The 23,554-nt window shown below is 43.8% G+C and overlaps 1 protein-coding gene across 1 annotated transcript in view; it reads right to left on the reverse strand.

Annotated features, from left to right (window-relative positions):
* The window catches only part of HEPHL1 (hephaestin like 1), a gene marked incomplete at its 5' end in the record, with an annotated part of 187,132 nt that overhangs the window by 61,838 nt on the left and 101,740 nt on the right, over positions 1 to 23,554 (reverse strand). Inside the window, 2 exons of the mRNA XM_082246441.1 lie at positions 3,297 to 3,436; positions 8,854 to 9,019. Of these exons, the coding sequence (XP_082102567.1) occupies positions 3,297 to 3,436; positions 8,854 to 9,019 (306 nt within the window). The remainder of the gene's footprint in view (positions 1 to 3,296; positions 3,437 to 8,853; positions 9,020 to 23,554) is intronic.

Below are 23,554 nucleotides of genomic sequence, written 5' to 3' on the forward strand. Positions count from 1 at the left end.
GTTCTGGGCACCGTTCCTCAGGAAGGATGTGCTGGAACTGGAAAGAGTGGTGCAAGCATAATGCATAAAGTCAAAACGTCGCTCTGCTTGTACATGCCGCCCATCTGCAGTAAATGAACTGTAGGCAGTCGGTAAGTGGTTAAATAGTGTCTGTATCCCTGTTGAGACAACAAGGAAAAAATAATTCTAGAAGAGCAAAGAGAGTTATAACTGCTGAAAATTGGGTTAATTTATTAAAACTACAGGGTGCAAAAAATGGTGCAGCTGTGCATTGTAGCCAATCACCTTCTAACTTCATCTTGTTCAATTTAGTTTTGACAAAAAAGAAAAAAAAACTGGAAGCTGATTGGCTACCATGCACAGCTGCATCAGATTTTGCACTCTTCTGGTTTAGTAAATCAAACCCAATGTGTATAATACTGTCTGTGCCTTGCTGTTCTAGTGACAACCTCTCACCCATTTCTTGTCATAATGTCACAGGCAGAGAAGGTAAGGGCAAATCTCTCCCATGGGGCTACATCAGAGGCACAACTAGTACCTTTAGAGCCCCGGTGCAAGAAACCATGAAGGGCCCCCCCCCCACTTCTTCCACCCTACCCCGAGCTTCTAGGGTGGCAAGTGCAACCTTTGCGACCCTGGTAGTTTTGCCACTGGATAACTATGAAAATTGATACTCCTGCGCTTGAGGGGTTATTATGCGACTTGGATAGCTGGAAACCGACCTTAACTGGTATTGTCGTCATCCTGCTGTGCTGCCACTCTTGAAGGGTCAGAGAAACCCAAAGAAAACTGAAAATAAAAAATCCCGAGGGCACACCAGCCTAGCGCATTCCCTTTAAAACAATTTATTGTTTAAAATCGCATGTTCACTGGTACGGTCTGTACCAGCGAACTACACCCAGTGGACATTCTCGGTGGACTTATCATCCTACTTTGTGCCTATTTTTTATCCCTTTTTGTGAGTATGATGTACATACGATTTTAAACAATAAATTGTTTTAAAGGTAATGCGCTAGGCTGGTGCGCCCTCTGCATTTTTTCTTTTCAGTTCTGTCACTGGGTCACATCCTGAAATGTAAGTCCAACACATTCTAAAGTGTGTCCCGATGCAAGGAGGGGTAAGAAAATGTTTCCAAAGGGGAGACCTTTTTTGGGGACAACTGTCTAAGGGAGGCATTGCCCCCTCACTTTGAAAGACTTCCTGCTGTGTCTCTGGGACAGGAAGTGAAGCTAAATCTCCCCAATAGGGAAAATACAGCAAAAAGTAGGAATGGGTTTTAACCCTTCCCTACTCTTTCCAAAACCAAAAATAAATGTTTTGTCTATACATCCACTTTAACTCTTCCCCACTGTATTAAAAAAATATAGACACTGGATGCTGTAGATATAATAGCAGCTGCCTCTTCTACACCCACTATAGTTATCTCCTAGACTGGATGCCCACACTTCCACTGTCTGAAATTCGGTTCCATTCTCTGTCTGCTGACAATTGTCTTAGTTTGGATTCCATGTTACTTCCAGTCCTATGTCTAAGCTACTAGTTAATAATGTTCTAATTGGTAATTTTCAGAGCAATTTAAAATAGAAGCAGTGTGTACAACCTCTATATTACTGAATTTGTTATTTTGAAAAAACACAGATATAAAGGAAAAGTAGTGATAAAAAATATGTACTTTTTTGCATAATAATTCTTCATGATTCAAGTAACAAGGGTGTGGTTGGGTTATGTACTTTGCCTATACACTAAGTGCTTGAAAGTCTAATCTTTTTTTCATCTTCAAAAGATGGGCAGAACATCAAATACTAAAGCTGGTCATACATAGATTGAATTTCAGACTATTCCTGTAGAATATTCCAAATTTTGTTCCATGGGTGGCTCTGTCAACATCACCTTGATCGGCAAAAGTAGATTTTTTTTAAATCAACCTTTGTTAAAGAAGCCAGGTAGAAAATTCTTGACTGAACAGCGCCTATTTTCAATCAGATGCATGCTCTATTCAACTATGCTGACAGCCACAGGTGAGAGCTGTCAGAGTACAATAGCCTGAAGCGCAGATTCATCCATCCACTCTGTTTAGTATGGATGAAGGACACAAATCAGTGTCCAGGGGGCAGAAAATGAGAATTCTTGTTGTGTTGTGTATTTAGGCAGTAATAAACCCCAAAACAAAAATATAATATGTAATGTATGGGGGTTTACCAATCTTTAGATGTGACTGCTGCATTAGTTTTCTTTTGTAGGCTTTTTTTCATTTATTTCACCTGATGATTCTACCAGTAACACACTTTCTATCCTTGAGTGTCTGTATTCTGGATGAAGTAGTAAAGCAGACAACTTCTGGGCAGCAGCATTGTCAGTGTGGGTGTGGTTAGATGCAGTGTGGTGCTGCAGCAGAAAACAGGAATATATTGTAATTGAAGTTGGGCAATATGCAACAAGCCAGACATGACGGCAGCCCGACCGGGAGCACTCACAGGATATAACAGCAATAAGTCAGTTGAAAAAGGTCACAGATATGCCGACAGGAACCTCTCCCTGACATTAAGCACTGTTCCCGACAGACGGGTGACCTGTCCCTACTTTAGCCACACACAAAAAATATGTGCCCAAGCCGGGTGCCAGGGTCTTAAATAGACTCTGCCTGACACAAGTTGGCTGCCAGAGTCACATGGGGAACCAGCATCCAATTGGCTAGCTGCCCCTGTGACCCAGGAAACCATAGAGGAACTGGGTTTCTCTTATATTCCTCTCCCTCTGCAATACTGCTGCGGTTTAGTGCCACCTGCTGTGGGCAAAATAGACTGCACTTGACTAAAAAGAGAGAGGGTAGTGTTAAACTAGCCGATGGACTTGACTAACAAATTGAAGCTGACCTCCAGCTATCACTTTATAAGCAGTTACAGCAAACATTTTTTTCTTCTTGGGATAAAGATTTTACATAAATAAAAGCTGTTCATTGTAAGTATCCCTGTGAGTGTTACACGGTTTGTATCAACCCTCTAACTGCTACTTTTGGTCTGGTAAAGGATGTTGAAAAATAACAGATTTACTGGTAGGATCATCGGGTGAAAATGAAAGAAAAAAGTAAAAAAAAAAGCAAACTAATACAGCCATCACATCTAAGAATTGGTAAGTTGCAATAATACAATTTTGTCTTTGGGTTTAATACCGTATTAGGAAAGCCAACCCTACGGCAAAGAGCTTGCGATCTTTTAAATGGTTAAAGGCGCTTGGTGTTGGCACCACCAATGATAAACAAACGTAGGTGAAACAATAATTGGAAAGCAACTGATACCCAGTATTCCAAGATGTACTTCATCTTCTTTGATTGTCTTTTTAACACTAAATGATTCATCTGTATACTCAGTGTATTTGACTTTCCAGTAAGTCCCTCCAATCCTTTCAGAGCTCTTCCTAAAGTAGATTGCAGAATCACTAAAAGAAAAAAAAAAAAATTAAACACGTGGAAATTGCAGATTTAAAGATGAACTAAATATATAGAATGCAGCACCTTCATAATTATGTTTAGCATTTTTTTCCCTACTGACAAATAAATTATTTTGCTTATTTTGCTTCCTTATATTGCATTTTTGTACTGTCACTTATTACCTTCTGATAGGAAGGAGGTGGAGAAGTCCATGACCTCTAAGCTAGACAGTAATACCAGATCTTGCCATGGATTCTCAATTGGATTTAGGTCTGGACTTTGACTGGGCCATTCTAACATGTGAATATGCTTTGATCTAAGCTATTCCATTGTACCTTTGGCTGTATGTTTGGCGTTGTTTTCCTACTGGAAGGTAAACCTCCACCCTAATCTCAAGTCTTTTGCAGATTCTAAGGCTGGCCATACACGATACAATTTTCTGAACAATACCATGGGCCTCTTGGCTGCTTCTCTGATTAATGCTCTCCTTGCCCGGTCTGTCAGTTTAGGTGGACGGCCATGCCTTGGTAGGTTGCAGTTGTGCCATACTCTTTCTGTTTTCAGATGATGGATTGAACAGTGCTCTGTAAGATGTTCAAAGCTTGGGATATTATTTTATAACCTAACCCTACTTTAAACTTCTCCACAACTTTATCCCTGACCTTTTTTGGTGTGTTCCTTGGCCTTCTTGATGCTGTTTGCCCACTAAGGTTCTCTAACAAACCTCTGAGGGTTTCACCGAACAACTGAATTTACACTGAGATTAAATTACACACAGGTGAACTCTATTTACTAATCAGGTGACTTCTGAAGGCAATTGGTTCCACTAGATTTTAGTTAGGGATATCAGAGTAAGGCCCCTTTCACACATACGGTCCGTTTGTCCGTTTTTCATACATCTGAAAAACGGACATCAATGTATCTCTATGTAAAAATGGATGACAACAGATGATCATCCGTTAACATCCGTTTTCATCCACTTCCGTCAATTTCCGTTTTTTGGAAAGGATGAATGCCCTATTTTTCATCCGTCAAAAAAAGGGATCGCACGAAAAACGGATGTAAACAGACAAACGGTCTGTTTTTCATCCCTTTTTGCATTGGTAGAGGATGTAAAAAAAAAAAACGGATGAAAAACGGATGAAAAATGGATGAAAAATGGATGAAAAACGGATGAAAAATGGATGAAAAACGGATGAAAAATGGATGAAAAATGGATGAAAAATGGATGAAAAACGGATGAAAAATGGATGAAAAACTGATACATTTTGACGTGACTGAACTGATGAACTGAACGGACCGTATGTGTGAAAGGGGCCTAAAGGGGGCGGAATACAAATGCACGCCACACTTTTCAGATATTTATTTGTAAAAAACATTTGAAAACCATTTATCATTTTCCTTCCACTTCACAATTATGTGCAACTTTGTGTTGGTCTATCACATAAAAATCCCAATAAAATAAATTTACATTTTTGGTTGTAACATGACAAAATGTGGAAAAATTTCAAGGGGTATGAATACTTTTTCAAGGCTCTGTACTAGTACAATACCACCTGAGACATATATACAGGTTGCCACTGGGAAGACACTTGTGCAAATTTAACACAATGGACATTTTTTGCTATCAATTCTGAAATAAATAATAAGATACATAGGGACACCGTTTGGTATTAAATGAACAATTTTCAAGAATTTCACCAAAGCCAAGGTTTTGACACAACTTAGTTAAAGGAATATTTGAAGCAATGGTATTGATTTACTAAAAGGCAAGTAGACCGTTTACTTTGCAAGGAAATTTCCTCTAAGCTAAGTGGATAAGGTAAGGGAAAATCCTATTGAAAAGTAAACAGTTAACTTGCTTAGTAGATCAGCAACAATGATTTACTGAATTTGTTGTGTTCAAGTAAAATAAAAAAAAATTCTCAGTGAAAATTCTGATTCCCATGGTAAATATTAGGTTTGGAAAGTATGGGTACCTTTGTTATTGTATGCCAAAAATAGTTTGAAGCTACACTGAATATTCACTTAATGTATATCTTCTGGTATATTGGGAGTATCTGTTTTGTACTATACTTTTTGCAATCAAAAAAATTATTTGCAGCAGTAAATACAGATTCCTGCTCTCCCACTCCAGTGCCCTGGCCCTGTAGAGCTGAGTAACAACCACACCCATTATTACCACAGGTTGTTCTGCAGACTTGTATTGCAGACAAGAGGGGGGATGCATCTGACAAACTTTGAGTAAATTACAAAAAATGCTGGGTCTAATTAATTTAATTGGTGTGTGTATATATACATATATATATATATATATATATATATATATATATATATATATATATATATATATATATATATATATATATATATATATATATATTAAATATCCAGAGTCTTTAAAGGAGCAGTACATTGGCTTAGTGGTCAGCACTTCTTTTTTTGCAGCGGTGGGGTTCTCGGTTTGAATCTTGGTCAGGATACTATATGAAGTTCACATATTGTCTCTCTGCTTGCATGGGTTTACCACCCACACTCAAAAGATATGCCGGTAGGTTAATTGGCTCCTATATAAATTAGCTCTAATATTTGTGCAGTATCTATGAATGTGAAATAGGGATCTTAGATTGTAAGCAGGGAGCGATAGGAAGTAAATTGTCAGTGTTCTATAAATACCTTTCCAAGAAAAGAAAACTGCACACTTATAACATCACCATGTTCCAAAGGTTTATTCAGCCATGCAATTCACACAGTAAGTCCCCTCCCTGACAACTTCATCCTTACAGGCATAATCATAGAGATAGTCTCTGCAGTAAAGTCTGTAAGGGTAAAATGCATCAGTAGTGGTGGATTGCGTAGCTGAATGAATCATTGATGTACACCTTTCTTTTCTTGGCAGTTGTTCAATATGGAACAAGAACAGGCTCCTGAGACTGGCACCCAGTTTGCCCTCAGGGAAAGGGAGATTGTTGCAGTTTGGAGCAGTGGGTTCAACAGGAAGGTATATAAAATCTTTAATAAAAAGGGAAACCTGTACGGAAAATAAAATGTGGGTTGCTATTGCTGACATTCCCTCAGAAAATGCTAGATGTCTTACTGTCATTTTGACCCTCATGTTTCAATGCCTACTGAGTCCAGTTGGGCTTCAAGGATATGCATACTTTTAAAACATCTCACTCCTTTGCATACCTGCAGCTGTCCTTAGCTCCACTACCACTAAATACTAACCTTTAGCTTGTTCCTCAACTACACTTCACCTTGATAGAAACCTGCAACCACTTGTTACCAACTTCTGGCTTGTTTACTAACTATGCTTCTGCTTGATCCTAACCTGCTTATCTGCTACTGGATGCCAGCTTGCTCCCTTCCTGGTGGGGCGGATCTAACATGCAGCAAAACCCATCTCCACCATCAGGAGCTCTGGTGAATTCCAGTTAGTTGTGTTGGGTGAACGGTTCGGGTTGAGAAAAAGTTTGACCTGAACATCGCCTATTCCCCTGTTTGGCGATCACCCAAATTTCCAAACATCCTGCCAAGCGCCCCACAATGCACTGCACGCTGCACAGTGCATTCATTTGAAGTTGGGGTCCGAAATTTTGCTATGTTTGGGAGTTTTGGTGAGAAACGAACAGGGGGGTGTTCAGCCCATCTCTACCAGTTTGTGCTTGGACCCTCCACCTTTGGTGAGCCTGTGTCATCCGCCAGGGTGACCTATTTGTTTAAACGTGAATATTTCTATTTTATAGACCACGATCTCAACCACTAATATTTAATAATGGTGTTCTATTGTATTGTATAATAGTATATAATAATGTGTGAATATAATAATGTGTAAATAAAGAGAATATTAGAAAAAGAATTGTCCATCAACACCAAAAAGTGCTCCAAAAATGGTGACTTGATCATGAAGAACTCCAACTCTTCCAAAGAACCGTGAACTGTGATAAAGTGTTCATCCACCACCATCAAATAAAATGCCTACTCACCAGAAGTAGGATTTTTAACACTTGTTCAATCAATAAGAGGTCTCCCTCATAGCAATGATTGCTTCCCAATAGTTGGCATTATTCCAGTGGAGCTCAGATTTTTTTTTTTTAAAACCTCAATATCCAGTGGATCCTTCCTCAGCGTGCAAGCCATGTTGCTACAATTCTGCTCTTGTCTTTTTGTAACAGCTTTGAGAATGAAACTATAAAAAGATTTTTAAGCTATTATTTTAATGTTGGCAAGTTCAGCACTAGATTGTATTAAAATCTGAAATTTGAAGCTGCCAAGCAGTTAATGAGAAAAATCATTTCTCATTAACTGCTTGGCAGCTTCAAGTTTCAGATTTTAATACAATCTAGTGCTGAACTTGCCGTCATTAAAATAATAATGTAAAAATCTTTTCATAGTTTCATTCTCAAAGCTATTGCAAAAGACAAGAGCAGAATTGTAGCAACATGGCCATGCTGAGCAAAGGCCCACCAGATATTGAGGCTTGAAAAAAAAATCGGAGCTCCACTGGAATAATGCCAATTAGTGGGAAGCAATCATTGATGTGAGGGAGACCTCTTATTGATTGAACAAGCGTTAAAAATCCTACTTCTGGTGAGTAGGCATTTTATTTGATGGTGGTGGATGAACACTTTATCACAGTTCACGGTTCTTTGGAAGAGTTTGAGTTCTTCATGATCGAGTCACCATTTTTGGAGCACTTTTTGGTGTTAATGGACAATTCTTTTTTCTAATTTTATTTTTTCTTCTATTTTCTTCATTTACACATTATTATATACAATTATACAATACAATAGAACACCATTATTGAATATTAGTGGTTGAGAGCGCTGTCTATAAAATAGAAATATTCACGTTTTCACTATGTTTAGCCTATCACAACTTAAGACCAGCTGCTTCACTTTGCTTAAATTTTGTTTAATTTTTGTTTTAAACTTCATTTGGGATTACGTTCATAGTGTTTGTTTAAAACCATCCAGGGTATGCAGGTAAAAAGGTATTAACTATTACTGACCGGTTTGTTTATTTTATTCAGCTACTGGTCACCGAGCCCGACCCCTGACCATGACACCACTACATTTCCAACATTTTTAATTGTTTCAGAGCTGTCATCAAGGGAACAGCGTCCAGCTAATTGTCTTCAGACACGTGCTAAAAGCCCTAAGCTATATGTACAGAGAATAATTATTAAAAACATCTCTGGCACACTTGGCAAAAACCAGCAAACAGAAATCACAGCCATACCATTAAAAGAAGCGACTTCTTAGATTGTTTTGCTCACTACAATTTTTTTTTTAGAAAGCTTTTACTGCACTGAAGGCATGTACTGTATAAAATTATTTTCATACAGTTCCAGGAGCAACATAAAATTTCACAACCTACAGTGAATGAAGACTCTTTTACATGACAAATATTTTAGGCAGTTTACCTCTCTGGGTCATCTAAAGGCCTGTTGGCAAACATGTCATGGTTTTTGGGTGCGTAGTTCCAGAGTACTTTCTCTGCAGCAATAAAATATCTCCGCACAGGTCCCAGCGGAAGAGGCACTGGAGTCGCTCCACAATTTCCAACTTTATATAAGCCCAACATGCCGGCTAGAAATAGAAAAATAAAAAATATTAGAGCACAGGTTAAAAAAAAAAAACCTATTAAGCAACTATGGCCCCTCTGAAGGAGCCATACATCCACAGGTTTACATTATTACATTCTATTGTTGGTGTAATAAAACTGCATTATTGAGAATAACATAGAGGCTGCTATTGCTTTGGCTCCGCTCCTGATAATGCTTACATGGCTTTTATGCTGATTCCTTTACATAAATACCTTTAGTTTTGAAGCCACAGCATCAGGATGAAAGCCAGGCAACTAGCATTCTAAGAAAGTGATCACATATGGCATCCCTATATTTATCTTACATTAACTTGACTCTCAAAGTCAATCTCTGCAAGCCAACTAACCCCCCTACCCCAATGTTTCAGGGAAAGGCAGGCTTGTGGGGTTTTTTTCCCTCTTCTTTTTCATCTACATCAGGGGTCTCCAAGCTTTCTGAACAAAGGGCTAGTTTACTGTCCTTAAGAGTTAAGGGGGCCAGACTGTGGCCAGTGGGAGTAGAAAATGCCCCATCGTCAGTGGAATATACAATGCCCTATTACTGGTTTTAGTAGGAGTAATAGTGCCCCATTGTTGGTGTCAATGGGGGAAATAGTGTCCCGTTGTTGGTATCAGTTGAAGGAGTAGTGACCCATTGTTGGTATCAGATGAAGGAGTAGTGACCCATTGTTGGTATCAGTTGAAGGAATAGTGTCCCATTGTTGGTATCAGTTGAAGGAATAGTGACCCATTGTTGGTATCAGTTGAAGGAATAGTGCCCCATTGTTGGTATCAGTTGAAGGAGTAGTGACCCATTGTTGGTATCAGTTGAAGGAATAGTGACCCATTGTTGGTATCAGTTGAAGGAATAGTGTCCCATTGCTGGTATCAGTTGAAGGAGTAGTGACCCATTGCTGGTATCAGTTGAAGGAATAGTGCCCCATTGTTGGTATTAGTTAAAGGAATAGTGCCCTATTGTTATCATTTAGAAAAATACTGCCCCATTGTTGATATGAGTAGTGGGAATAGCACCCCATCATTAGCATCTGTGGGAGGAATATCATTAGTGTCAGGATGGAATCATGCCCCAAGGGCCGGATAGAGGCAAGCAAAGGGCCACATCTAGCCCTAGGGCCACAGTTTGGAGACCACTGTTCTAAATGATTGGGCCTTCCTTGCTCCTGTAACATTATCACAAAGTCCACCGAGGTCTTCACTCTGTTGGAGCTGGAAACCTCTTGGATCAGATATCTGGTGCTTATTGGCAGTAGTGTTGGGGTAGTTACTCAAAAAATTTAATTAGTTACTAGTTACTTCTGTAAATTGTAATGAGATTACTTTACTAGTTACTGCATTTGAAAAGTAACTTCACTACTTATTACTTTACACTCCTCTTTCTTAATTGACTGTGTAGAAGAAGATACATGACACTCTTTCTGCATAGAGTTTATTGTATAAACACAGGCTTTGGGAAACATGAGAACAAAACCTGAAAAAACAGAATAAAACATAAAGTGCAACAAAAAATCATAAACTTCATCCCTCTCTATTCTTCGAAATAACGATTGTATCGCACGGCTTGGGTAACGCAGGAAAGTACGTTCCTATAGCCTAGTAAAGTAGTGTAGTTACTTCCTATAGCCTAGTAAAGTAGTGTAGTTACCAATATTAGTATTGTAACTAGTTACATTACTTCGTTACCAAAAAAAGTAATGTAGTTACTGTAATCCGTTACTTTGTAACTAGTTACCCCCAACACTGATTGGCAGGGAGGATTATCAGCAGTGACAGCAATAAACTGCCTTAGGATATGTAGCGACATAGCCCTTTGTGGCTGCTGAGGGTGATAATGGGGTAGGGAATTCAATGCAGACCATGTAGCATCGTCACCCTTCTAAAGGAAGACCAGAGTGCTGACTGAATAATTAGCCTAACTTTTGAAAAAATAAACAAGATTTGGCGAGTCATAAATTATATTGGGTCCAGCAATTCAGTGGACTGAAAGAGCCCAGGGTGATTTCCCACCACCCAGTATTCTTAGGTTATATGTTGCAAAGCATTTATTTGAGTCCAATGGCATTTGCATTTCCATACAAGTCTAAAAGAATGCAAAACCCACTTGAAGCAGGTCAGAATGAGGTTTTAGGATAGAAGATTTCAACTAGGACAACTGGCACCAGCACATTAAATGTAAGTACTGTCCCTTGTACTGATTTTCTTTTAAATACTGAACTAAATGAATGCTTTAAGGAGAGAACTTCAAATATATGACCAGCCTCCAAAGGAATCTATAATGTTTGTAGGCCTTTTTTTTTTTTTACATTAACTTTTTTCTAACAGTTTTTGGCTACCTACATACAATCTTTTTTTTTTTTTTTTTTTTTACAAATAAACATTTATTACATGACAAACGGTCCCTAGAGCGTCCCTAGAGCAAAATATGTTATCTAAAGAGGCAGCAGATACTGCCCTGCTTTAAAGAGTAACTCCAATTTTGTTAAAAAAAACATTCCCCTCTGGGTGACCTATGTACATTGCAAGGATTTTAACAAACTTTTGCACAAACATTGCAGATTCTTACCATTTGTTATTCTTAAGAAATCCCTGTTTCTTTGTCGGGGTCCATGTGCAAAGTGAATCTAATGGGAGTGGTTTCATAATTATCAGTCAACTGCTGCACCTGCAGGGCTCTGAGGAAAGTGGCATGGTCTGCACTATCCTATACTCCCAATAGGAAATCAGGATGTGATTTCCTATTGGGAGTATCTCACCAAAAGTTACAGTTTTGTTGCAGGGGATGCCAGAAATCTGACTTGTATCATAATGCAGACTTCTGGGAAAATCAGTAAGCCAATCACACAAGCAGGAAATTATGTTTCTGGGGAGTGGTCAGTATACATTATCATATTATTTTTTTCCCCACTAAAGTAGAGTTACCTTTTAAAAGAGAAGTGGTAGGTCACGAGATTGCAGTTCGTTCTATACTCTTGTGACACGTTTTCAGCCAACAGCACACTAAAGTCATCTAATGGCGGACGTCACTCAGCCGATCCACGCTTGGGATCCATCCAGATGCCTAGACTGACGCCTGGCTCAGCCTCTCAGCGATACACTCAGAGGCCGTGTCAGCCCCTCCCACCCCCCTCCACAGCCCAGCGCTCCAGTGAGCACTGGAGGAGCAGAGCAGAGAGACCCTGACTGACAGTCACAGCTCTCTGCTCAGACCGGAGGGGGAGAACTGAGCGATCAGCAGTGTTTGATCGCTCAGTTCTCACTGCAGAGCCAGTGGGGGACAGATGCAGCATCAGATCGATGCTGCATCCACCTAGGTGAGTATAAATTTTTGTTTTATTGTAAGTCCATACTTCTCTTTTAAAGCTTAATTTAGTCACTGAAACATCAGACTCAGCTTCCTGATATGGAATGAATCATTGTGATTGAGTCATTGCTTTGTTTAAATCACTTGTATGTACATGTCCTCTTGAGCTGCTGAGATCTGTTAACACCAGGCTTTGCATCATAGAACCAACGTAACAATGTGGAAAAGTTGAAAAGGAGTCAAAAGCTCTACCAAGTGGCCAAAAGGAGAATAATAAATACAGTGCATCCGGAAAGTATTCACAGCTCACTTTTTCCATATTTTTTTATGTTACAGCCTGATAGAATAAATTCATTATTTCCCTCAAAATTCTACAAACAATACCCCATAATGACAACATAAAAGAGGTTTGTATGAAAATTTGGAAAATGTATTAAAAATAAAAAATGAAAAAAATCACATGTACGTAAGCATTCGCAGCCTTTGCCATGACACTCAAAATTGAGCTCAGTTGCATCTTGTTTTCAGTGATCATCCTTGAGATGTTTCTGCAACTTGATTGGAGTCCACCTATGGTAAAATCAGTTGAATGGACATGATTTGGAAAGACACACTCCTGTCTATATAAGGTCCCACAGTTAACAGTGCATGTCAGAGAACAAGCCAAGCCATTAAAGAGGTTGTAAACTCGTTTAAAAGTTTTTTTGTTTTTTTTACAACCTGAAAGACAAAGACATAATGAGCTAGTGTGCATCGCATACTAGCTCATTATGAAATACTTACCTTAGAACGAGCCCCCGCCGTGCCGCTCACTCACCTGTATGACGGGCGACATGTTCAGTCGCCCGTCTTCCGGGATCGCGGCATCCGGCCAGCTGATTGGCCGGAGCCGCGGTGACGTCACTCCCACGCACGCGCGCGGGAGCCGACGGTCACGGCACGGGACTCTGAAGGAACGGCACCAGAGGCCGTTCCTTCAGAGAGCATGCGCCAGTGACGTCACTGGCTGCATGTAAGGTAAATATCTCCTAAATGGTACATGTTTAGGAGATATTTACAGTACCTATAGGTAAGCCTTAATATAGGCTTACCTATAGGTAAAAGTGTCAGAGGAGGGTTTACTTCCTCTTTAAGTCCAAGGTATTGTTTGTAGACCTCCGAGACAGGATTGCATCGAGGCACAGATCTGGGAAAGGGTACAGAAAAATTTCTGCAGCATTAAAGGTCCCAATGAGCACAGTGGCCTCCATCATCTGTAAATGGAGGAAGTTTGGAACCACCAGGACTCTTCCTAAAGCCTGCCACCCGGCCAAACTAAGCGATGGGGGAGAACGGTCTTTGTCAGGGAGGTGACCAGGAACCAGATGGTCACTCTGACAGAGCTCCAGCATTTCTCTGTGGAGAGAAGAGTACATTCCAGATGAACAACCACCTCTGCAGCACTCCATCAATAAGGCCTGTATTGTAGAAATCGGAAGCACATGACAGCCCACCTGAAAATTTGCCACAAGGCACCTGAAGGACTCTCAGACCATGAGAAACAAAATAGTCTGGTCTGATGAAACAAAGATTGAACTGAATGGCAAGCATCATGTTTGGAGGAAACCTGACACCGCTCATCACCTGGCCAATATTATCCCTACAGTGAAGCATGGTGGTGGCAGCATCATGCTGTGGGGATGTTTTTCAGCAGTGGGAACTAGGATACAGAGATATCCTTTATGAAAACCTGCTCCAGAGCGCTTTGGACCTCAGACTGGGGCGAAGGTTCATCTTCCAACAGGACAACATGACCCTAAGCACACAAGCAAGATAACAAAGGAGTGGCTATAGGACAACTCTGTGAATGTCCTTGAGTGGCCCAGCCAGAGCCCAGACTTGAACCCGTTTGAACATCTCTGGAGAGATCTGAAAATGGCTGTGCACTGACACTTCCCATCCAACCTGATGGAGCTTGAGAGGTCCTGCAAAGAAGAATGGGAGAAACTGCCCAATAATAGGTGTGCGAAGCTTGTAGCATCATACTCAAAAAGACTTGAGGCTGTAATTGGTGCCAAAGGTGCTTCAACAAAGTATTGAGCAAAGACTGTGAATACTTATGTACATGGGATTTTATTTTGTTTTTAATTTTTAATAAATTTGCAAAGATTTCAAACAAACTTCTTTCATGTTGTCATTATGGGGTATGGTTTGTAGAATTTTTAGGATAAAAAAATGAATTTAATCCATTGTGAAATAAGGCTGTAACATTACAAAATGTGGAAAAAAATAGGCGCTGACAATACTTTCTGGATGAACTGTGTGTTTAGACATTTCTAAATTTCAAAAAGACCTTTTTACATTTTGTTTTCATTGTCATCCACAAAGTACATTATTTTAGGCAGCAGCAGATAGATAATACCAATTAGTTAAAAATGCTTTGAAGGGTTAGAAATTACTAGAAAAGTTGTTTTATAACTACTTAAATCACTCTACTAAACTAGAAATGATTTTGTGGAGGGAATGTACAGCAGTTTCACATATATTTTACTTCATTTATTTACTATGGTCCGACTCCTGAGTCGGACCATAAAAAAGCTATAAAAAAATAATTTTCCTTTTTAGCTCAGTCAAGTAAACATTTTAAATAAAGCCCCATTCATCCTTCTAGTTTGTTTACGCCACTGGGTTCTTAGATCTGTAATTTCTGATATACTACACATTGTAACAATCCCCTTGTTTATGTCTAATGTATGATGTGAATTTTTTTGCAACACTTAAGCCCCGTACACACATACCGATTGTCGGCCTTAAATATTCGGCCGACGACCGATCGGCCAATTGTAGGCTTGTTAGTATGATGCTTCCGACAGCCGAACAGCATTTTCAGCCGAACAGAATCTGTCGTGCAAGCATTAAAATTTTTGTTGGCCAACACCAGAACGGCCGATTGTTCGCCAGTCAGTACAGATTTCGGCCGACAGACAGCAGATTTGCAATACTGAGCATGCTCAGAGAAGAAAAAAAGACAAGGAAAGTTAACCATCACATGACATCACTTCTGCAGTCGGCTGTTGTTGGCCGACAAAATTCATGTGCAGTCTTTTGCAGTTTTCAACAGACACGACAGCCCTGGACAAAAGACGGCCGATCGTTCAGCCGACGATCGGTACATGTGTACGGGGCTTTAGGCTCTGGCGTATCGGATTCCGAATCATTGCAAATCGAGGGACGCTCGTGTGATTCCCATGACTTGCAATGGCACCCCAAATGCGGGGCAATTTTGCCGCAATTGTCACCCGACGAATCACGGTAAAATCGCCCAAACAGATTTGCGGGATGCCTGTCACTCAAAAGAAGTTCTTGTACTTTTTTTGAGCAACAGGCGTCCTGCGATTCTGTTTGCGTGATTTTACCGCGATTTGCCGGGCAACAATCGGGGCAAAATTGCGCTGCTTTTGGGGTGCCATTGCAAGTCACGGGAATCGCACGAGCGTCCCTCGATTTGCAGTGACTTGGGATCGTGGGCAGAATTGCTGCGACTCTGTCCACAATCCGATACGCCAGTATGTGAATGGAGCCTTACTCGAACGATAGATATAACCCCCCCACCCCCACCAATACCCATTAATTTTACAAAAGTTTTTTTTTTGTTTTTATCTTATTAGAAGTATAAAAATTATACCCTATTGAATGGGAAATTAAAGACACTGATTATATGCATGTATCCAGGGCTTTTTTTTCTCTGAGAATAGGTGCAGGTACTCCCCTCTTCTGAGTCACCCCCTTGTCTCCACCCCCTACCCACCTTCAGCAACAATAGCCCCCCCCCCCCAGCAACAATAGATCGTCCCCTGCAACAATAGAAAAAACTGTAAAATAGATCCTCTGCAATCAACAACAATAGCCCCCCAACAACAATAGCCCCCCCAGCAACAATAAATCCTCCCCTGCAACAATAGACCCCCCCACCCCCCCCCAACAACAATAGCCCCCCAGCAACAATATTTCCTGCAGGCAACAATAAATCCTCCACTGCAACAAAAGCCCCACCTACAACAAAATGCCTGCCAGCAACAATAGATTCACCCCCAGCAACAATAGATCCCCCAGAAGCCAGCATCAATAGACCCTTCAGCTCATCCCACTGACCCCAGCACACCTTTGCCATTGCATACATTCAGACTGGAGGTTTCAGAACTGCATTCCCCCGTGTTATCGCTGAAAAAAAGCCCTGCATGTATCAATGTCTATCCACATAAAGTATAACGTATAAGTCACAATATTTTTTAATTCACGTAATGCTCTTTCAATGCACGTGTTAATGCAACATGTTATAGTGCAATAAAGAGTATTCTACATCCAAAATGTAAAGTTCCATATATGTGTTTATTATGTACTTAATAAATGAAGCCTGTTCTCTTCCTTTTGCTTCGTCTGCTCCTGCTTTCCTGTTTTAACCTGACTATGCCAGGAATGAAAGCATCACCAATCTGTGGCCAGGGACCAGCAGCCACATTTTGAGTGGCACAAAACGCTTATTGTATTACAATTGTGTAACTATCACAACTGTTTTAGATGTTTAGCCTTAGCGTACATTAGATCTCATTCTCAGAATGTCACAGTATACATCTGGATACCATTACGTCTTGTTTCCAGGAATGCTGTATTACATAATAGCTTATCTATATGGAGATGTGTTAGGAGAGGGGCTAGTAAGGTATTTGGCACTGACTTATTCAACGTACTAAATACAAGTTGAGAAATATGCAATTCATTTTACAAAAATCCCATAGGGATAGTAGGATGTGTCTGAATGGCAAATCCTGGGTTTCAGCAACGTGTTTTCAAGTTATTAATTAATTCACATTCACCGCCCGCAAAGAGGCCTATGTTCTTGGGAGCCTGGAAAGTAGCTTTAAAAAATTGCAGTAGAAAATCGTTCACTTTAGTTTTCAGCAGCTAATCTATCCCTGTGCCCCCTTCCTAGCACCGACTTGGCAGTCTTCCAGTCTTCAATCTCTAATGTAAACCCAGCTGGTACACAGGAAGCAGGGGGAGCCAGGGACATATCTACCGCAAGGTGAACAAGGTGCTTGCCTTGGGCAGCATTTTTCAGGGGGGCAGCGCCGCCCCTGGGCATAAGGGATGCCATGAGAAATTGGAATAGCTACAGGGCGTGGACTGTACCAGAAGGGTGACACCAGGGGCAGCTGCAGACTGACAGTTTGGTGATTTTGGTTGTAACATGACAAAATGTGGAAGATTTAAGGGGTATGAATACTTTCTCAAGGCCATGTACTATATGGCTATTGAGGAATATATTTACATAAAAGTTTTTATGGACAGAGTTCAGCTTTAGGAATATGTTAATATTTGAATGTCCATAGCCTGGCCACAGCTTAGTTTATTAGAATTCTGTACAGGTACATTTAAGAAGCTTTTAGCTATAGGTAAGTGTAAAGTGTTAATTACACTTACCTCTGTGCTATCCTTTACAGCAGGGATATTGAATTAAAATTTATGGAGATTTAAATAGTAAAAAATATTTCCAGCAGAGGTCCAAATCGCATTTTTGTGCTATGACTCCGATTCTTTACATCATCGCCCAGGTGTGCAGGCACGACAGTCCATTCATTTGAATAGGCTGCTGTGTCTGCGTTTTCTGCTGGGAAAAGGCCCTGGCACCTTTTTAAACATGCAGCCGCATAGAAACTCCATGGTGCATTTGTACTATGCAATTTCCATGTGCGGGAAACCACACCTTGTATTTTTTCCACACCTTGTATTTCAGTGCCTTTATGAGTCAATGGTACCCCTGCATGTTTTCCGTGCAGCACCTCATTTTGTGTGCAGCTGCTTGTCCCCTTCACATTTTCTCCATCACAGCACTGCCCCTCTTCACATATCATCTCCACAGCACTGTCCCCCTTTACATCACGACCCCCCACACACAGCACTGTCCCCTTCACATATCATCTCCACAGCACTGTCCCCTTTCACTTCCACCGCACAGCACTGTCCCCCTTTACATCACCACCCTCCACACACAGCACTGTCGCCCATCACTCATCATCTCCGCAGCACTGCCCCCTTCACATCCCCCCCGACAGCACTGCCCCTTTCATATCCCCCCACAGCACTGCCCTTCACATCCCCCCCTACAGCACTGCCCTCTTCACATCCCCCCCACAGCACTGCCACCTTCACATACCCCCCCCACAGCACTGCCCCCTTTACATCCTCCCCCCCCACCCCCACAGCACTGCCCTCTTCACATCCCCCCCACAGCACTGCCACCTTCACATACCCCCCCCACAGCACTGCCCCCTTTACATCCTCCCCCCCCCACCCCCACAGCACTGCCCCCTTCACATCCCCCCACAGAACTGCCCCTTTCATATCCCCCCCACAGCACTGCCCCCTTCACATCCCTCCCTACAGCCGTGCCCCCTTCACATCCCCCACAGCACTGCCCCCTTCACATCCCCCCACAGCACTGCCCCCTTCACATACCCCCCCACAGCAATGTCCCCCCTCACATATCACCCCAAAAAGCACTGCCCCTTTCACATACCCCCCCACAGCACTGCCCCCTTCACACCCCCCCCCACAACATTGTCCCCATTCACATGTCACCCCTACAGAACTGCCCCTTTCACATCTCCCCTCACAGCACTGCCCCCTTCACATCCCCCCACAGCACTGCCCCTTCACACCCCCCCCCCGACAGCACTGCCCCTTTCACATCCCCCCCACAGCACTGCCCCCTTTCACATACCCCCACAGCACTGTCCCCTTTCACATCCCCCCCACAGCAGTGCCCCCTTCACATCCCCACCACAGAACTGCCCCCTTCACATCCTGCCCCACAGCACTGCCCCCTTCATATCCCCACCCCCCATAGCACTGCCCCTTCTCATCCCTGCCCCCCACAGCACTGCCCCCTTCACATCCCCACCCCACAGCACTGCCCCCTTCACTTCCCTGCCCCACAGCACTGCCCCTACACAACCCCCCCACAGCACTGCCCCCTTCACATCCCTGCCCCACAGCACTGCCCCTTCACAACCCCCCCACAGCACTGCCCCCTTCACATCCCCACCCCCCAAAGCACTGCCCCTTCTCATCCCCGCCCCCCACAGCACTGCCCCCTTCACATCCCCACCCCACAGCACTGCCCCCTTCACAACCCCCCCACAGCACTGCCCCCTTCACATCCCTGCCCCACAGCACTGCCCCTTCACAACCCCCCCACAGCACTGCCCCCTTCATATCCCCACCCCCCATAGCACTGCCCCTTCTCATCCCCGCCCCCCACAGCACTGCCCCTTCACATCCCCACCCCACAGCACTTCCCCTTCACAACCCCCCCCCACAGCACTGCCCCCTTCACATCCCTGCCCCACAGCACTGCCCCTTCACAACCCCCCCACAGCACTGCCCCCTTCACATCCTCACCCCACAGCACTGCCCCCTTCACACCCCCGCCCCCCATAGCACTGCCCCCTTCACATCCCCGCCCCCCATAGCACTGCCCCTTCACATCCCCGCCCCCACAGCACTGCCCCTTCACATCCCCGCCCCAACAGAACTGCCCCCTTCACATCCCCGCCCCCCAAAGCACTGCCCCTTCTCAGCACTGCCCCCTTCACATCCCCACCCCACAGCACTGCCCCCTTCACAACCCCCCCACAGCACTGCCCCCTTCACATCCCTGCCCCACAGCACTGCCCCTTCACAACCCCCCCACAGCTCTGCCCCCTTCATATCCCCACCCCCCATAGCACTGCCCCTTCTCATCCCCGCCCCCCACAGCACTGCCCCCTTCACATCCCCACCCCACAGCACTGCCCCCTTCACAACCCCCCCAAAGCACTGCCCCCTTCACATCCCTGCCCCACAGCACTGCCCCTTCACAACCCCCCCACAGCACTGCCCCCTTCACATCCCCACCCCCCAAAGCACTGCCCCTTCTCATCCCCACCTCCCACAGCACTGCCCCCTTCACATCCCCACCCCACAGCACTGCCCCCTTCACAACCCCCCCTCAGCACTGCCCCCTTCACATCCCTGCCCCACAGCACTGCCCCTTCACAACCCCCCCACAGCACTGCCCCCTTCATATCCCTGCCCCACATAGCACTGCCCCTTCTCATCCCGCCCCCCACAGCACTGCCCCCTTCACATCCCCACCCCACAGCACTGCCCCCTTCACATCCCTGCCCTACAGCACTGCCCCTTCACAACCCCCCCACAGCACTGCCCCACAGCAGTGCCCCCTTCATATCCTGCCCCACAGCACTGCCTCCTTCACATCCCGCCCCCATAGCACTGCCCCCTTCACATCCCCACCCCACAGCACTGCCCCCTTCACAACCCCCCCACAGCACTGCCCCCTTCACATCCCTGCCCCACAGCACTGCCCCTTCACAACCCCCCCACAGCTCTGCCCCCTTCATATCCCCACCCCCCATAGCACTGCCCCTTCTCATCCCCGCCCCCCACAGCACTGCCCCCTTCACATCCCCACCCCACAGCACTGCCCCCTTCACAACCCCCCCAAAGCACTGCCCCCTTCACATCCCTGCCCCACAGCACTGCCCCTTCACAACCCCCCCACAGCACTGCCCCCTTCACATCCCCACCCCCCAAAGCACTGCCCCTTCTCATCCCCACCTCCCACAGCACTGCCCCCTTCACATCCCCACCCCACAGCACTGCCCCCTTCACAACCCCCCCTCAGCACTGCCCCCTTCACATCCCTGCCCCACAGCACTGCCCCTTCACAACCCCCCCACAGCACTGCCCCCTTCATATCCCTGCCCCACATAGCACTGCCCCTTCTCATCCCGCCCCCCACAGCACTGCCCCCTTCACATCCCCACCCCACAGCACTGCCCCCTTCACATCCCTGCCCTACAGCACTGCCCCTTCACAACCCCCCCACAGCACTGCCCCACAGCAGTGCCCCCTTCATATCCTGCCCCACAGCACTGCCTCCTTCACATCCCGCCCCCATAGCACTGCCCCCTTCACATCCCTACCCCACAGCACTGCCCCCTTCACACCCCCGCCCCCCATAGCACTGCCCCCTTCACATCCCCGCCCCCATAGCACTGCCCCTTCACATCCCCGCCCCCACAGCAATGCCCCTTCACATCCCCGCCCCCCCACAGCACTGCCCCCTTCACATCCCCGCCCCCCCCCCCCCCACAGCATTGCCCCCTTCACATCCTCCCCCACAGCATTGCCCCTTTCACATACCCCCCACATCACTGCCCCCTTTACATGACCCCCCCCCCTCCTCCCACTCACAGCACAGACCCCCCTGTACATGACCCTGCTCCCTATCCCTCACAAGTTCACAGTCATGTCCTTTCCTCCCTTCACTCTCCTACCTTACACAGAGCGGAGAGGAGAAGGTGGGACAATCCAGAACTGAAGACAGAGGCACAGCAGCACTGGATGGGGAGCGGGAGCTGCCAGGTTATCCTTTCATATTAGCAAGCTGGTGATTGGTTGCTAGGACCTCCTCTTAGCAACCCATCACCTCCTGGTTAATGTGAAAAGTTCATTCAGGCAGCTGCCTCTCTCCATGCAAGGCTGGTCCCGCCCCCAGTCCTGAACTGTCCCGCCTCCCACTGTCCCCTCTGCTAATGACAGTGGCAGGAACTGGGGACAAAATCGTCAGCTAAATGGCACAATCGCACCGGTCTAGATAGAGCAGTAGCTCGGGCCGGACACGGACCACGGGCCGCCATTTAGTGATGCCCAGTTTACAGGATACAGCTCTCCAAAAACTATTATGAGTGCAGCAGTACTTTTAGCTTGAATCCTTCCTTTCTGTCCCCAATATTTTATTAATGATAGTTCCATAGACTTTAGTTGTAGGGGAAACATTTCTCATAAGAACTGAATGTAGGTAAGTGTAACTAACACTTCTACTGGAATTCCTTATTTGTCCCGGAGCTCTCCTTTAAAAGAAGTTGGTTGACTACTGTAGAATCATTGTAGTCCCAAAGACATGAATACCTCCAGCCATAAAGAAGTTAAAATATGGGACCCATAGACCCCACCAGTACCTCCTGGTACTGATACTGCTCTCCTGTTGGCAGCCAGACAATTTTATGCATGAGATTTTAATAGCTTACAGTATGCAATGTCCAGAACAGGTAGGAAGGAAGGTTTAATTTATATATGTAGTACTTTACTACAAAGGGGAATTCCACAACTGGATTTCATCTGCGAGGAATAAATTGGGGCGATAACCGAAAGTGCATTCCATAAATATCTCTCTGTTCAATGTGTATTACTACTTTTTATTGCTGTAGACGATATAGCTTGAGGTCAGGGCTCTAAAACTGCTTATCCTGTTTGTGCCATTAGTTAATCATTAAGGAGAAGCTTTCCATTCATAATGTGAAGTTAAAGAAGGATTAAACTCTTGTTTTAATTTTTTTTTTTTTTAACTGCTGACATAAATGCTTTTCCCTGCCTGTCAGCGGTAATATACACTGAACCACGCAGGTACAGCTCAGAGTATATTTATTATTTATGGCACCACTCTGTGCACCCATCAGACTTGTATAAAGTACTCGAAATTTCTACTTGAGTAAAAGTACAAGTGCTCGATCAAAAAATTACTTGAGTAGAAGTGGAAGTGCTCGCAGAAAAAGTTACTTAAGTAGAAGTACTAAAGTATTCAACATTTTTTTTACTTAAGTATTGCAAGTAGTTTTTTCAAAAAATTTGCTACTTAAGTACTAAAAGTAAAAAGTACCAGTAGTTTTGAAAAAAAAATTCTACTCAAGTACTGAAAGTAGAAGTACAAGTACTGTGTTATGTAGTTATTAAAGAAAGAAGTCAAAAGTATGAACATCATATTGTTTTTATTATTTCAAATGATTTATTCAAATGATTAACCGGTGTTTGTTAGTAGTTTCTTGATGCACTTTAAGCGCTGTAGCATCATTTATTTGTTTGTTTCATATTTTCTTTTTATTGGAAAGATTTGGTATAGCAGCTTTTATTATACACAGCCTTTATTTTCGTATGCGCTGATTTACAAATGACATTATACACATTTTTTTGAGCTTTATGCAACCTGCCATCTACTGTTCTGGCAGTGGTAATTTTTTTAAAAGTAACGAGTAACTATGCAGCACAAAAAAAAATACTTGAGTAGAAGTATCAAAATCATCGAAAAAATGTAGTGAAGTAAAAGTAGAAGTAGGAGAAA

The sequence above is a fragment of the Pelophylax lessonae genome, assembly GCF_965119305.1.
Source record: "Pelophylax lessonae genome assembly, chromosome: 2".
Taxonomy (NCBI): Eukaryota; Metazoa; Chordata; class Amphibia; order Anura; family Ranidae; genus Pelophylax; species Pelophylax lessonae.